Genomic DNA, 18,479 nt, shown 5'->3' with positions numbered 1-18,479 from the left:
GTCAAATGGGAGATACAGCAATTGGAATAATTGGTACTGAAATTGACACTTTCGACTAGGATTGGCTAAAAATTTTACAACTGAGGTTTAACACGCCCAGACGCAGTTTTATCAAGAAAACAGACTAGAAAAAGGTTTAGATACCAATCATAGATGGCAGAAGCAGTACTGAGGTGAAAGGAAATATCTTAAAAAATTTTTTGAAAAAAACATTTCTTCTTAGAGGGCGCTTATTTACAGTCTAAAACGTATTTTAGGAATTTTTTCATTAACTTCCTCTTTAAACTTCATTAAAAAATACAATTTTGTACAAATAATTGAATGTTATGCTACTATTTAGAAAAATAAAATCAGAAATCCATTAAAAGATAAGTTCTCTATCATTTTTTCAATTCACAAATGCACACTTGCATTGCCTACTAAGAAATTTAGTACCGGTAGTCATCGGGTTAAGGAGTCACGAGACAGCACATTTCATAGAATCCTTAATTTCAAACCACCGACTGCAGGAAGGCAACTGGTCAGCAGCAACCTAATGTTTTTTAGTTATTTATTTTTACTTTATTTAATTATTCATTATTATTATGTATGATTGCTTATACCAAGTTCTCAATGTAAATAAATATAAAGAAGTGGAACTGAAGACTGCTTATCGCTACACAGCAACTGGAACAAAAGAGCAACAACCAAACAAATGCAAGTTAGCCTAAATATTTTTAATTGCAGTCTGTCATCGAGTGCAAAAACTATAAAAGCTTGCCAAAGTAATCTAGATTTTTCTTTTTTTTTAATTTAATATATATATTTTTTTTAAGACAGTGAAGATTTTGCTTTATACTAACTGGACCTAACACTGTTGTTTCACTTTGCCATCTTAATCATATGTGCACACGTGAGAGTCAAAGTACACATGTCATGACCTTTTACAGACACCCATTCAGTTATCAACAAATTCATTTATCCTACATTGCTGCTTTAGTGAGAGTTTATGGTAAAGGGGAGTAAATACCAGATGCACTACGTAGGAATAATGAAAAAGTACAGATATGGATTTCGGAGGTTCTAGAAGTTATGCAAATACAATATGCAAACTGCACTGTGGACAAAAGTCCATTTATCCTCCACATGAACAATCACCTTGTATACAACTTGTCAGATACCTGTCAGGTACCTGATGATGACAAAACTTTGTCGAAAAGTTGTACATTTGCTGTTATGTTAAACTTATATTAAAGTTTTTCTTCATTACCCATTCAAGCCGTCTCCAGCCATTATAGGTTTCTTTGGTTATTTATTGTTACATGCAAATTTACACAGTTAGTTATCTGGTCTATGCCCACCACAGGTATTGAAACCTGATTTTCAACATTACAAGTCCACAAACTTACTGCTGAGCCATTGCAGTTTTAATGCAAGAAAACTATTACTTTGTAAAAGAAATATAAAAGAAACATTTATATTCTCTACTACTTTTATGATTAGCTTGAATAAATATGATTGTAAAAAATAATCATAACTAGTTAATCTATTCTTTTTAGCATCTCCTGCTGATTGTGCTAAATGCGTGCAGAAACCATATTATTTTACAGAAAACAAAACTATAACTGATATATTCAACTATAGAAGACTTGATTTAAAGTAGTTAAAACCTTTAATTAGAATGATTTTCATTTCACAAAGTTGTTCAATATACAACATAGGAGCATTTATAAAAGTAACATAACACTTGGATGATAAAAATAAGATTTTAAAATGTTTGTAACTCTCAAATGTCATTAAAACCTACAAAATTGATACAACCTTAAAATTAAGTTATTTTGACCTAGTAGTTATGATTAAAATCTCATTTAACCCTTTCGAGATGGGTCACGGTGAAAGACCGCGTCATCTCGTTTGTTGACTCACATTCAAAATTTTATTGAACTATTATTTCATGAATTTATGTCAGTACATTTGGTATCAAACTGTAGATTATAATTCAAATTTTAGTACTATATATTACTCCATTTCTTAATTTAAAAGCAAATATTAAAAAACAAATAAACACTGATTTTTGCATGTAACGTGGTATGTTGAATGCAGCACTGGTTCAAATTAGATGTTTGTGAAGTCAAAATATGAAGTCTATTGTTTCGAATGAATTAGAAACTCAAACTACCAATACTGACAAGCTAAAATATAAAATAAGAGCCTCTTATCTTTACAATTTGTTGAGATATTGTTCATATAATAAATCAAACACAGTGGCACCCTACCCACCTCTTTGTATTTTTGGAAATGCTCCCTTATATACACTTCTATATATGACATGAATAATCAATCGGAAGTTCAGAATGTCCCTCCAGTGGCTTTCTCAGCTATTTTAATGGACTTAGCACCATTTCATTCTTTTGAACCAAGATTTCAATAGGTTAGGGTGCGTCTTTAGTTTGCTTGAAATTTCATATTTTTTTAGGCTAAAATACATCTTAGTTACTAAGCTTGATAAATTATAGTGGAATTCTATGGTATTAATGTAGCAATTTATGATTTTTTAGCTATTCAAATGTATATATGAAACCTAAAAAATATATTTTTTTCATATCCTCCACGTGCAAAATTTTTAAAGGCTTAGCAACCTACGTCAAGCAGCAACCAAGTACAAAGGTCATAACTAGAAGAGATAATTGTTTGCTTTACTCCTTTGTTTAATGTTCTATGTTTAGGGAAAATATGTTTAAGAACTTATTTCAAAATAGCAATATATACATATATAATGTATAATAATTGAAATTTGACTGTATTTTACAAAATACTCATTTACTAAAACACAGTCAAGACAAGTTACTTTGCACAGACCAAAGGTCAGTTTTATGTTATTTGATACAGTAACACGAGTGCATGTGTGCTGCTTCATTGTAACTTCTGTATTGTTAGCCAGGCATGGCTGAAACATTAATATAATAAATATATATAAATGTATAATGTTATGAGATTTAAGCTATTTAGGCTAAACATTTATGTTTTCATGTTATAATTTGTGTTCATTCTAGAATGAAAGAGACATAATTTATATTTATTAACCAATTTTTTATGGTGGTTGCGAGATTGTTCAAATCTACCTAACCCATACAGAGATTAATTACTAAAAATAACAGATAAAATATGAAGTTTTTGCATGTGAAATTTCAAAATTTTATGATGCATAAAAGTATCTTTATTCCTAAAATGAATATTACTTTGCATGATAGATACGCAAAATGCATAAAGAAAAAATAGACATGAGAAAAACATTGCTTTATAAACCTTAAAAATTAATATAAAAAAATTTTATATTTTGCTTATGAAAGCATTGTAATGTTTACTGATAATCTGCCAAATTTTGTTAACATTCACTTACTAATTTAAAAGCATGGAAACTATAACAAGCACAAAATGGTTATGAGGTTGGTCCCAGGGACCGAGCTCATGCTGTGACTTTCTTATTAAGATCATTGTAGGTTTTAAATAATAAATGTATAAAAACAGCATTTATCTGCCACAAGTCAATGCCCAGGTTTTTCATTAAATACCAGAACATGGAAGAAAACTTCTGGAGTCAATCATGTTTTTTATACTATAATTATTATAAACCTAAATGAACTTCCCTCTTTTCTGTACTATAGCTTTTACCACCAAAGTAATTTGTTTTGTACAAATTTATATTTATTGTGCAAAAACACTAACCTTAATAAGACTTAAAAGAGATTATGAATTAAACATACAGAATTTAAAGCAAAATGATTTATTACAATATTACTGTAATCATATTTATCAGATGTATTTGGAGATTCATTCATGATATTAGGAAAAAATGTAGGTTCAACAACTCAATTAAACACAAAAATCCTATAACCTGAGCACCTGTTAAAAGTGGACCTTTCCACATTAGGGGAAAACAAGGAATAGCTAAGTAAAGTGAAGTGTGGGAAAAAGTAAAATGACATTATGGTAGACCACCATGACAACTCAAAAGTGTTTTGATTAGCTTTCAGGCATGATTCATTTCCATCATGCAATATAACAGGATTCAAGAATATTAGACATAATTAAATTAGAAAGTTTATTTTTTAAGATAAATTAAAATAAAGTTATTATATACAGATCAATTAACAAAAAATATTAAGTAGATAGAACTAAAATGATAAAAAACAAAAAGGAAAACCATCATAAAAAATAACAAATAGTAAGAAATAAAATTTGAAAAATTATATTTTTCAGACAGAGAACTAACTAATGGTTGAAGATCACTGATTCTAAAATCTAGATTTATTCCACATTTCATTTCTCTATCACCTTTAGTTTTGAAACTGGTTTCATTACCTATGAGAATCAATCATTAATATAATAACTGAATTTGTTGAAATGTTGGGCAACAGGGAGGTCTTTTTTTGGTGTTAGAAAAAGATTTATGGTTGTTGAAACTATCTATAAGAATTGTTTGAGTCTGTCCTGTATATTAAGGATTGTTTTTTTTAATAAGGTAAATGGTGTTTTGTATTGGGCAACTAATTTCATTAATAATTTTAAAGTATTTGTGATCACATTTGTCAGAAAAAGAGTCAGTAATTTGTATGAACTTTCAGGTTAGACAACTAGCTTTATTACATGAATGAAAATCCTTCTGGGTTTGGGTGTAATTCACTTTTGCATGAACAATAATTTCTTTGACACTTCTGCTTCTCCTGAAGGAGTCAATGGGAACTTCAGGAAAAATGAGTCTAAGGCAATCATTCAGTTGTAGTAAATGTAAATGTTTTTCAAACTATCCAAAACAATTCTGAGTTTAAAGGTACACTTTACACTGTTGGATTGTTGTTTTTCTCTCAGTACACCAGTTTCACATAAGCATGAAATTCACCTTGATTGGCTGTCAGTTATGTGTTTTATTTTTACACACTTCATACTTTTATTGGATGTATGTATGTATGTGGAATATTTACAATAAGCTCTCAACAGTAATTAAAACATCAAGTCTACATGAGTATCTTACCCAAGTACGACAGAACGAAGGAATTTTGAAGCTCTCTCTACAACTTCTAACCAAACAGGTGATACTGTACTTTCATCAAAAAGTGTTGCTTCTGGTAAAGTCCTTAAGGCCTCAAGTGACTCGGATAGAAGCTCACTGCAAAGGTCAGCATCTTCTCCTGATCGCCATGCTCGTCTCAGAAAGGCAAAAGCAAAACTCAAAGCTGCCCTGCAGCCTATTCGTGCTAGACTAACAGTTGGTTGTTCTGAAGACTTGCTGCTGTAATGTTTAATGAATCCAGGAAATAATGTAAATATATAAAATACTCTCCATCAACTCAGCATAAGAAATTCATCTTAAAGAAAGCTTACCTTAAAATATTACAAAATCCTTAAGATATTTTTGGTTAATCAGCAAAATGTTAAGTAACATGACTATGCAGCAAAAGTATTTCCTTTTAAAATATGGCTTGTAAGTAATCTGTATGTATACTTTTCATTTAAGCAAATAACATGAAACCATTTTCCTATTTAAAATACAAATGCAGTAAAAACATTGCAAAAAATGTACACAACTATTACAATTTAATTATTCACCTACCACTATGTTAAAATAACTAATGAATAACTTTAACAATATGTTAAGTTATTTAGTCATTAAAGTTAAAATTTTCCTATACTGGAAATGTATTTCTGATAGGTACTTTGCTCCCCTCACAAGATTAGCTGTTCTCCTTCAGTGCTGCCCTCCATGTGTGAAATATTTTATTACGCATGCCACAGGAGTTCCGCACCCCTCCCCTATTGGAATCAAACGATTCCAACATGTCTTTCATGCAAATCATCATGCATCACTTCTCCACCACAAGAAGAATACTACACTCGCGTAACACATATGACTCTCTATGCGCCTCTACTGAACTATCACTTCTATGTTTGGCAGATAACGGAACCTGCACCGGAAGTGAGAAGTGAGTGGGGGGGGGGGGGGAGGTGGGAAGGGTGAGCGGAGGGAAGTGCCTATTGGAAATACATTTTCAGTATAGGAAAATTATAACATCCAAAACAGTATTTCCCTCTTCTCACAAAATTAGCTAGAATCCCACATTGATTAGGAGGAGGGACCAGTGTGAAAGAAAAACATACATACTCCCCGAAAGCATCAGAGATGAGAGAGTCATATCAAAAGATCTAAAGAGGAGAACTGCACCACTTCTAAGCCAGGTATACTCTTCCCCATCTATGAAATGAGTAAGATATCAGGGCAGAAATGAAGAGGAGCACATCCGAGTGAATGAGAGAATATAATAATAAGTGATCTCAACCACAGAAAATATCGTAACTCAATCACAAAATGAAATAAAGTGGGTTATCTAGGATGTGGCCCATGGTGTAATGTGGCTAGGGCATGGCGGACTGTACTCGGTAAGTCGACTACATCAAAAACCTCCTTACAGGGTACCGACATCCACGCAAGGGTAGAATGAGGATCATACAGTCTTCACCTCAAAAACACAAACCAGAAAACTGAGAACCACTCCAATCCCTGGGTATTACACAGGATTAGCTCAGAGCTATAAATCCAGGAATGTGACATCTGGTTTCAAAAGGAAGACTATCACATGCAATCAACTCCCTCGACATTGAAACAGGTCAGAATCATTCACAGGGCAATAACATCAACATAATAAGAAAGAATGAGGGATAGTCAAGGATAGAGCCAGTACAATCCTACATATTACCACTGTGATCCACAACACAGATGGAGAAATTGAGGGAGGAAGATAGACAACCCGAACCTGTGTGAGGATATGTATGTTGATTGGTTCACTCTAAATCCAAAACCAGCCCGTGGGATGCTGACATCCATGTGAGGGTAGGATGAAAGCTCCCAATCAAAGGGTGAATTGCATTGTGAAGTCTCACTTCGTTGTAAGGTTAATCACAAATCGAAGGATATATATTATCTACACTAGCAGAACACCACCCTACTGTGAACTGAATGGTTATAGCCATCTTATGTGGATCCCCATCCAGCAGGGTGCCTCCATGGCCAACCACCCCAGCAGCTTGGAACTGGTTAAGTGGTAAGAACTTCCATACTCCACTAGAAGAATATGGGGGCTGAGAATGAATTGGAGAGCCTGGAGGAACATTGACACATAAGGCATGGCAGGGATTGGCAGCTATCCCCTTCTTGCTTTACTCATGAAGTCCATGAATGGTACAGTCTTGGACAGGCCAATATATTAAGCAAATATCGGAGACACCAGCTACAGTAGGACGAGCAGCATAAAATACTCGAGACTGGGCCCATGTGCGAAAGACCTTCCACTTTCGCTGATACACTTCCACGGAGGAAAGACGGATGGATTGAGCCAAATGAAAAGCTACATGATAGCAGAAACCAGATCTCCTCGCCAAGAACCAGATAAAAGCAGGGCATGAAGACAGAGGATGTAAAGTGCGGGATGCAAAACCATTGACTGGGGTTGACGAAGGAGGTTGGATAATAATGGAAGTGGTACAGGAAGGAATAACTGTAGTTGGAGTAAACAAGGACACCATGGTTGAGCTGGCCAGTAGGGAGCGATCAGAAGGACCCAGCATGGAGTGACATGGATAAGGCAAAATACTCGATGAAGCAGTCAGATAGGAGGATAAAAATAGAGGAATCTGTGTGACTAATCCTGGCTAAAGTACCAGGGGCCAAAAGAGGGGTAACTGGTGATTTAAGGCAGTGGCAAATGCATCAATGTGAGGAAAATCTCATAGATTGCAAAGCCACTGGAAAACGAGAGGATGAAGGGACCACTCCATTGGATAAATCTTGTCGGGTTGAAAGCACCCAGAACATGACATGCAATTGAGTGAATGTGGTGGTCATGAGCACATGGCAAACTGACAACTCTATAGAATAGAGTTTGTGAGGAGAAGGTTGGCCCTACTGAGGTGAGTGTTTAAAAAGACACCCAAATGCACCAGGTATTGGGTGGGGCGCAGGAAGGACTTCTCCAATTTGATCAACCAGCCTACCCGAGCAGTTTCAAGAAAGAGCTGACAAGTATGACTGGCTGATTTCTGTTCAGAATGGGCAAGTAGTAGCCAGTCATCCAAATAAAATGGAAACGCAACCCCAGAGCATGAAGATGAGGAGCAAAAGCTCTCCCCACCCAATAGAAAACATAAGAAGCAGATGCCAGCCCGAAGGGTAGGGCACAAAAATTGGTACACCACCCCTTGCTGGATGAACAGAAGATCAGGACAAGATCATTCTAAGTTGGGAATATGCAGATAAGCATTGGAGACATCCATTAGAGACTCAGAGAAAATGCCCACTTAGAGTAAGGTAGGACTCCATGGTGAAACGTGGGAGGTGAATAAATTTATTGAGGTGGAACAGATCGATGACAGGCCTCAAGTCCCCAGTCTTTTTGAGAACAAAAAAACAGATGACAGTAAAACCCTGGTGAATGATGTAGAGCTGGTTCTATAGCCTGGTGTATGAGGAGGTCCCATACTGCCTCTGACAGACACTGGCAAGTTATGGGATCAGAAGGGAAGGAAACAGGTACCTGGGACAAGGGAGGTGAGACAATAAAAGGAATTTCAAATCCCTCTGATAAAACTTGAAGAACCCAAACATCAGAGATGAAAGGGTGCCACCAATGAATGAAGGTCACAAATCGAGCTGCCACTAGGCTCAAACCCACCAGGTAATCACTGGAACTGCTGGCAGCATAACGTGCATTGTTGAGAAAAATGATGAGCTGTGGCACTGATGGAAGGAGGGACAGGTAAGGATTAGGAAGGGGAAGAATAGGAAACCAGAATCGGCACCACACTAGGCAACAGCTGAGATAAACAGGCTACTAGATGGGAAAGGGTAGATTGTTGTTGTACAGATGCCACCTGAGACTGTATGGACTCTGGGACCGTATCAAAGATGAAATGTCTTAAAATCAGAGCCATACGCAAATCCCGAAGATAAGGAACATGTAAACAGGTTCACAATAAAACATAATCACAACCTAAAAGGTCCTAACAACAAATCAACCACGTTTGTAAAGCCAGAGCCATCGATGACAAACAAGCCAACATGGAGGTAAGGTGAGAGAGGATGTCCTTTGAAAATTCCTCAGGATTTCTGTGAAGAGAATTGGGCATGGGTGAGACTAATGGGAGATTTGGGCCTGCCCCCCAAACAGATAAATCCAAACCCAACAGTTGTTGGTTGAGATATCTACAGTCAGCCCTATGAGATGCGAGGGCAAACTGATCTAAAGCCCACATGGAACGAGGCATACTAATGCCACCGCCCAACTGAGAAGCTAATTGTTTGTCATGAACCCAAGTATCAGGGGATGGGGGAAAAACCAAATAGGGTTAGGAAGTATATTCATGCAGTAATGAAGGACGAGGGATAAAGATATGGGAGTAAGGGATAAAACATCACATACCTGATAAATAAAGTCCAAGAAAACCATGGAAGGCCAAACAGAATCCTCAGGAAGGGTATGAGAAGGCATGGAAAAATTAGGGCAATGTCTGGAGAGAGTGGTTGACCTATATAACATTCAATCTCCTTGCAAGTAAACATAGATAAATCTCCCGATAGGTTGCCAGCAGCTGAAGCCTGTGGTATAGCATCTGTTGAAAGTGAGACACCCAAAATGGTGACATTAACTTCAGAATTCATGTTGTAACAGACAACAAAAGCGTTTGAGTTAAGAAATAAATGTGACTTGAACAAGGGTCAGAGAACTGGAATGCTTTAAAAAAAATTAAGTATGTGAAATTAAACCACTTTGAGAACTAATTCATGCTCATACACTAACCAAGACGAAAAAAGAAAGACGTCTGAGTGCAAATGCTGCCAAACGAGAAGTGATAGGTGGTAGAGATGCACAGAGAGAGTCACATGTGTCATGTGAGTGTACTATTCTCCTAATGGTGGTGAAGTGACACCTGATGATTTTCATGAGACACACATTGGAATTATTTGATTCCAATAGGGGCATGCAGAAGGCTTGTGGCATGTGTAATAAAAAGTTTGCACATGGAGGGCAGCACTGAAAGAGAATAGCTAATTGTTTTAGTGAAAAGAAATATCGTACTGGAAACTGGAAGTCTCATGATTTAACTAGCCTTTGACCAAGATGCTCTATTCAATAGCCTGATAGCTATTTCTTTCTTTCTTTCTTTTTTCATGTCTGTAAATTTGGTGTATACGTTCTTGATTTGTTATTAAACCATAATTAATATTTTCAATTTGCAGTCAAACAAATTTATAGAAAATACTTTTTTATTGGTTTTGCAAATAGATTGCTTTTCTTTGGCTCATAGACTTTCTAAACTACATTAAATTAAAAAATTTTATTTCAATCACTAAAAATCTTACCTTTTAGATACTTTTCACTACTACCATAATTGTAGGATTCACACATTGTACCTACCTTCTTCCATCTTGAATACATAAAGTTCCTGGAAAGCTTCGTGATGTAAGCTTACTTTCTATCTGTGGTTTACGCCTGACTAGTGCAGTTATGTAGCGTTGAGTAACAATAAGTTGCTGACGCAGACACGTGAAAGAAAGTGTAGAGCTTGCTGCTTCAGCACTAAGGTTACACTGTTCTCTAATCAAGGAATGAAGGCATGCTTTTAGCTGGGATATATCTGAAAACAAAATCACAGAAAATTATGTATAAAAGATTATCTTGATCATAGGTTAAAACATTTTATTAAGACTGAAATAATAAAGACAAATTAATATTTTTATTGATTGGTTCTTCACAAAAGTGCACAAATGTTTTTAAGAAGCAGAACTATATTTCAATGTTTTAGGCATCATAAATGAGAGGGAATCATGATCATCAATATCAAAAATGTTACACAAAGCATAACCCCAGATATGCACAATTGTTCGCTGATGACTATGGAGCCTTTTTCTAGCAAATCTCTACTCCAAATAAATTACTAGTGAGAGTTGTTAGTTACTTGTAATTAAGCTCTCCATACTACCTACCCATATTCCACCTCTAGACACTAAAAATTTGTCAACACATGAAAAAAAGAGAATGATAAGGAAGATAACTAATGTTACCACAAAAGAAATATTGTAGACAATTCTCACCTCTTAGTTTTAGTCTCAAAGAAAAGGAGGTGGAATATTAAAGAATCTAATAAGAATAAAATAACACAAAACAGTAGAATCATCCACCCAGTAAGACATCTACAATACAGTATGCTCAATATGCACAAAATACTCCATTGTTTATGTACAAAATCAGTAATAACTTAGGATTTTGTTTGTTTGTTATTATGCACAAAGCTGCACAATGGATGTGCCATGTCAACACATGTGCCATCTCCAGTATCAAAACCAGATTATTAGTGTTATAAGCCTTCAGACTTACTGCTGAGCCATGAGCAGGTTGGGGGGGATAATTATGTTCATTATCACTACACTGTAGTAATCACATGTTCAATTTTTTTTATCTGAGGCACCATTTCAATCAATTAACATATTTACAAACAGCAGTAAATTTTGTCAAAAGATAATCCAGTAATAATTTATTCAACTTTTATGAATGAATAATGGGAAGCCATGAGTGTTGTTCTATGGTTGGTTGAAGTAGAACCAGTTTCTCAAAAAAATGCTTGGATTCATGCTACCAGTCAGTCACACTGCTGTGGGGAGAAGTGGAGATCCTAACGACATTGATTATTTACCATCAGTGAATCTACCGACTGTTTCATCTTAGATTCAGATACAAAAAACTTAAACTATTACAAATGTACAAACAGGCTATCAAATCTGGTACCCAAAATAAGAATAAAAAAAAAAAAGATGATTAAATCTGATAAACTTAATTATCCCATACACACAGGCTCCTAGTCAGCTCAAATCATGGTAGATTTGTCATGAAACACCTCTTCAACACTGACACGTGTATTTGAGCAAGACCATCATAAACACTGGATTTGTTAAACTTTTCCAAAGTATGGAAGTTCTGAAACATAGTATGAAAACAGCTCAGTTGATTTGAATATTCAGACATCATCATCATGTAAAACAACAAATTCAGCAACAGAGGTAACTGTTAGTACAGACAGTAATGGCACACAAGTTCATATGTTTAACAAAGGACTCTGCAAACCCTACTCAAATTAAGTCCAAACAAGAGAAATTAATACAAGCAAAGTTAAGACCCTTACAAAAGAAATGGATAATTTGTCACAGTGAACTTTTTGTGTGATGAATAGTAATGATAATACCTAGTTTTATACTGGACTCCCAAATGCTGTTACATTTAATGTTTTATTGGAGTAGCTTTGACATAAGGCAGAACAGCTGACCTAATAGCATGGAAATGAATAAAAAAAAAAAGATTATGTTGAAGTGCATGAACTTACTTGTCCTCAACTGAACTCTCATTTCTTATTATGTGAACTGAAAATAAAATCCATAACTGACAGCTGATTGATGTCAATTTCATGCTTACATGAAACTGGTGTACTGAGAGAGAAAACACAGCAATCCAATAGTGTGCAAGAAAAACACTCCTTCAGCTTACACTTTAACTGAAGACAGAAAAAAGTAGTAGTTCAAACTACTTTGTCTGAACTGGCCAAATATGGAAAATCATGGGACAAAAATCAGCGCTGCTACTCAGGAGTGGCATACACTTCTCATTCTCACTTTGTATTTGAAAAAGGGAGTTCTGAATAAGTATTCAACCCATTAACACCTATCATGTTCCCATAAGAGATATGGTTTGACAAATACTTCTTAAAATCCACAGGAAGGAAACTCAATTATCTCCTGAGATAAGTTGCAGAATGATAGAGTGAGAGAAAATGAAATGGCAAAAAAACACAACCTGAGGCCAAGCTTAAAAGATTGTTTGTTTGATGTTGCCTACTCCCCCACTCTGAATGGGTAGGTAAGTAGGCTATTTTTTTCCTTCAGGTTGCCAGCAGTAAGTATTGCCAAACAACTGGAAACTTTTTAATAAAAAAAAAGTAAAAAATGGTGCATTCTAAAAGGTTAAATGCAGAAAAAAATCGCTTGATTGCTATGAATATATTCTATATAAGAAAGACCCTGTTGCATTTTCTTAAAATTATACCAATATTTTCATTCAATTGAAAATTATAAGTTTATAGCAATATTAAATAAATACTTATTTAATGGTTGAGAAACTTAATACATATACTCTTGGTAGAAATAAGAATTAAATCCTATAATGGATTCTTTTCTACTCAAAGATCAGTATGTCAGATCAAATTATTTGTAGAACCACTGCAGTCTGCAGCATTGCTATTTATTTTGTTTTCAGTTTAAAAACATAGTACATTTAGATCAAATTATAAGAGTCAGCACTATGAATTTTATCATCTAATATTTAGATTCTTATTTCTACCCCTACATTCAATGTGGTATCATGTGCAAGCTTGATCATTTAATAAACATGAGGCATGCTACCCAGCTTGTAACATAGCTCCATGTTTAGCACCAATGTAATATAAATGTAGTTACTCTAGCTGTGGCTATGTTGGCCTTCTTAACAAGTAACTTAGTGTGTGGTATATTTGTAATCCTTCCTGCAGAACTTCTGGGAAACAGTGACACTTTTCTACTATGTACTTGCTGCTTGACACTATAGCTAGAATAGCTACACTCTAACATTGCATGTGTTGTGTATATCCTTAGCCAATAAACCATCTACAGCAAAACAGCAGATGGGTCCCTGGGCATTCCAAGTAGTGATACTTGGCTGTGAATGTGTGACAGTAGAGGTGGTGTGTACAAAAATGTATCAGCTTGAAGTGTCCACTATTGCACATGATGAAAAATACAAAATATTAATATGAAAATCTAAGAAAATACTTGATCTTTTTCATTTAGAAATTAAAGTTTCTGACCTGTAAATTTTGGGCCATTGGTGCTCTTTGCTTGTGCTATCTTATGCATGGGACATGTCCTATCAATATGTCAAATGCATTTGACAGGTTTGCTTGTGCAGCTTCAGACTGTACTGGTTCTTTGTGCTTGACTTTAAATGTAAAGTATTTTCAATTTGGATCAAAGTCTCTGACTATATAAATTGCACTGTGCAAATATGGGTGGTGAACATCAGCCCCATGACATCCATGATGAGATTATCAGCTGACCCTTTTCCTTCAGCTGCAATTTCATCATACAGATCCTTCTACGTAGAACTTAGATACACTTGCTTTATTCTGTTCTTGATTATGCAGAAATTTATAGTATCAGTGACACTGTAGTATAAAACTAGGCTACTTCCCTGGAAAGATGGCAATGCCATTACTCAGCATGCCAGGAAATGGCTCACATGGTTACGTTCATTGAGCATATCCTTTTGCACATTTACCAAAAGTGTATTGCTGATGCATGTAAACAATTGCATAAGTAGCTGATAAGTTTAGCAGAAAATATTTGTTGATTTATAAATACTTTAAAGATGATCCTAAGATGATAAATAGTGTTCAGAAAACTAAATATTTTGCATAACCAAAAGGCTACATGGAGAAATGACCAGGCTGGTAAAAGGGGGAGTCAAATTGCTAAAAACAATTTTCAAGCCATTTTTTGTGCATTGGTCACCAGCATCAAACAAACAAAATTTTGTTTTTAGTCTGATGAAAGAATTAAGAGATGGAATCAAATCCTTGATCTAAGACACATCTGTGAAGTTGCCTTTTAATGTCTTGAGATTGGTCGTATCATTTTGTACAAATATTATCTTCTGAACATTAAAGAAAAAGGAGGAACATCAACATCAGGACAATTCACTCATAGCAGGGGGAAAACCTGAGGTTTCACTAATGTGAGTCCAAATCTCAGGAACTGCCATGAAACTAAAACGAGGAATCACAAAAATTGCTTTAAATTCAAAACACTAAATTTGAAGTCAAATAACATTAATGGAAGAAACCTTTTAATTAGTTCAAAACACAAAAAAGATATACTGATACTTCAAAGTTCCTGTTTAACAGAAGCAGAAAGTATGCTTAATACAATAAAATTAAAAACTAGACCTGTGTATTTTAAAGGATTCAACTGATATAGGGATTTTGTCACAATAAAGATTCAGGTGGATTATGAAAAGGTAGTATTAGATTACATCATGACAATTAAACACTGATAGTATTTGTTATAAAACTTTCAAGTTTGGGAGCTACTGTAATACTTCTACTAAATTAAGGCAAACTTAGCCATGTACTACATAAGATTTTTGTAAAATGAAAAGTGTTATATCCCCAATCAACATGTATATTTTCCATAATTTAAGTTTGCATGGTCTTTATAGAACAAAATCACTCAGAAGGATATATATATACAAATACACTGATAGCTGAAAGAACTAAAGAGACAACTTTAGCATTATTATAAAATAACTGCATTACTTGTAATGAATCTAACCCATTGTCAACAATAGCAAAAAAAAAATAAAAGTAACATGTTGAATAAAGAATACCGTGTGAAAATAGTGTCACCTTAATCTAAATTCAACAAGTTTCTTTACATTTCTGAAAAACTGAGCTGAAAAATTAACATGTTCTGAGATTGTATTATTGTTGAGCAGTGAGATATTTAACAGAAAACGTCTGACCTCAAGAATCCATCACTTTAGAAATTTAATTTATAACATCAATGTGTTTAAATATGACACTAAAGTAAAGATTATTCAGATTAGATTTCTAGGAAAATCTCTAACATTTTATCTCTTAAATAAAGGCATGGGTGTACATCAATGATTCATTCAGATTATTTACACCCACAGTAAACATAATTCAAAATATTCATTATTCAGTTCACAATAACAAATTGAAGTCTCACCTGGTTGAGGACCCCAAGTCCACCTGTCAATGACTGATTTTGAACTCTGATCTTTCTCTCTCTTATCGTAACAATTATAATCATCTTTTTCCATCTGGTGACAGATATGACTGGCTAAACCTTCATTAGTGTCACTACAGTTGCACGAGTTAGACTTTGACATCCCATCTACAGGTTGAATAAATCAAATTTGTCAAATTTAAATATTCAAGTAACCATGTTTTTTTATCAACTTCCTAAGAGCCAGTACTTATAAGTCAAACAAATATGATACTGATTTGCTATGCAGTGTTGCAAGACTATTAAATCTCAGTTTACAGCAGACTTTGTTTCAATGAGTTTGCAAGAAAATAAAATTACATTCTTAGGTTTTAAAAATAGAAGTTCTAATTCTTTAGGTCACTCATAGCTTCATCTAGAGAAGTAGTACACCCATTTTCTGATTCAGAGTAGGTTATTTAACATTTAGTGCAATAGATTTCAACAGGCATAGTTAAAACACTTCCAGTCTCTTAATATGATACTGAAGAAAAAGGGATGAGGTTAGTGCTCTTAAGATCAGTGTTCACTGTTATGACTGCAGAGCCTTCTAGAGATAAGCCCAATAAATCATTTTTTTTAAATATCAGGTGTGTACCTGAACTCAGACACCACTAGCAACCTATTAAGATGATTCATTTTATCTTAGAAATTCAAAAACTGTTTGACCTCATCACTATTTTAACATTCTCTTGTCGGTAAAGGGTTATAAACTGTTCAGCATAACAAAAGTGATTGACTGAATTTTTATTGTGTGTAAAACTGGCCATGTGTTACTTCAATGTCAAGCTACTATTTTCTCATACATAAAGTACACTTCCTATCCCATTTACCAAGACATAATGACATTCCCCCACAAAATTTTTAACAAATAGTAAGATACATAAAATCTATACTACTAAAACAATAACAACACAGACACACAATACATACATACATATATATCCCAAAGTCAAAGGCTAATTTAATTATAATAAATGTTTAAGAAACACCTTGAATTCAAACAATTTCAAATAATAAATACATGATTTGAGTAATTAACTAGCACTTTACTAGCATTAGCTAATGGGATAACCTTTTAGCTCAGTTGGTAGAGTGCTTGCTGAACATACAAGAGGCTCCAGGTTACACCTAGAACATGAGTATTTTAAATACCAGAACAGCAAAAAAAAAACAGGCTGAAGAAATTACTTTCCTGATCACTAAAACTATTTTCAAAGATATACTGAACTTTAACTGAAACTTAGCATTAGACTATTCTCAAACAGACTACCTGTTACAACTTAATCAAAACTACCAAAAAAAAGCAAAAAAAAAACATGCAGAAAAGGTAAAATGACTACAAATTAAAAAACAGATGTATGATAAAACTTGAAGAAAAATGAGAAGATAGTTTTTGATACAAAAAATATTTTTCAATGATAAAAATGTACAAGAATGGAGCCCAATGTAGAAAAGGTGATATACTCGAGCATATGTCATACAGACAAGAAGCAAATTCAGTGTCTAGGCTTTATTCAATAGGATAGTCAGTATCAGTGCATGGATTTTGCAAGGATGGGAAAAAAAGGCATTTAACTTTGTATATTTAAGCTCAGCACTTCTGTAATAGTAAAATGTTGCCTTTTTCTGAACTGGTTTCCTATGTATTAATCCTTTAATCATTATATACTGTGGTATTTGAAAAATTACCTCTATGAATTGACAAATTTTACATTATCTGCATGTCTTTAAGTCAAATTTTTACACATTGTTCAGTTTTAATAGTGTAGAGAAAATGTGCAAAGCACGATACAGAACTGTTAGAATAATAAAATTATTAGTAATATGACCTTAATTTTTCACCATCTGTAAAATGTTGTGACAAGCCTTTCACTTATTAATTTATCTTGGTCTTTAGTTTCAGAGTAATCTATATTCTTATAGACATTTGAAGATTAAATAATGTTAATGGTATGAATTTATTCATTCATACTTTTGGCAGACAAACTGGTTGAATGAATTCAATTTGTTTCTCTTCACCAAATTTTGTGAACTGTGGTGAATAAGGGAAAACAAAATCACAAAATTTCTAAATTATTACAAATTGGATGAGACTAGTTTGAAATAAAGTTACATAAGTTACTGGAAAAAGTACTGTGAATAGCTCATAAAAAGAAAGACTGATATAGTCTAACCATCTGAGTACCTTGTTTTGGGATCTTCCAACCAACTTCCATACCATCTTCAACAAAGAGCAATTCTCCATCCTTCACCATTTCATTCCATAGGTCTGGCAGACTGTCTTTTTTAAAAGCAGCCTGTACAAGAATAAAAAATAAAAATATTTAAGATAGCACAAAAATCATGCCATAAGGAAACAAAATCTAAGTTACTCTTTTGATTTGTGTAAATAACTGAAACTGTAAATGCAGCTTAAATACCAAAATTACAAACTACAGTTGAAAACACTTTGTATAATCTTTGATAGGTTGTTTAGGCAGAGTATTCATAATGAATCTAAGTTTCAAATGGACAGCAACTGCCTGTTGTAGAAACCTACAGGCGGAAGACTTTCGAAACGTTGTCCTCTATATTTTTAGTT

General features: G+C 34.1%; 1 protein-coding gene across 4 annotated transcripts in view; it reads right to left on the bottom strand.

The window, feature by feature from the left end:
• The window catches only part of LOC106461435 (E3 ubiquitin-protein ligase HERC2-like), a 295,564-nt gene that overhangs the window by 265,009 nt on the left and 12,076 nt on the right, over positions 1 to 18,479 (bottom strand). For all 4 annotated transcript variants that reach the window (XM_022388408.1, XM_013921254.2, XM_022388410.1 and 1 more), the window contains exons 3-6: positions 18,084 to 18,195; positions 15,857 to 16,024; positions 10,446 to 10,665; positions 5,012 to 5,269 (exon numbers count right to left, since the gene is read on the bottom strand). In XM_022388408.1, coding sequence (XP_022244116.1) covers positions 5,012 to 5,269; positions 10,446 to 10,665; positions 15,857 to 16,024; positions 18,084 to 18,195 — 758 coding nt within the window. The remainder of the gene's footprint in view (positions 1 to 5,011; positions 5,270 to 10,445; positions 10,666 to 15,856; positions 16,025 to 18,083; positions 18,196 to 18,479) is intronic.

This window comes from Limulus polyphemus, unplaced genomic scaffold (assembly GCF_000517525.1).
Source record: "Limulus polyphemus unplaced genomic scaffold, Limulus_polyphemus-2.1.2 Scaffold959, whole genome shotgun sequence".
Lineage (NCBI taxonomy): Eukaryota > Metazoa > Arthropoda > Merostomata > Xiphosura > Limulidae > Limulus > Limulus polyphemus.
Note: the sequence above shows the minus strand (reverse complement) of the source record. Positions and strands in the feature narration are given on the sequence as shown.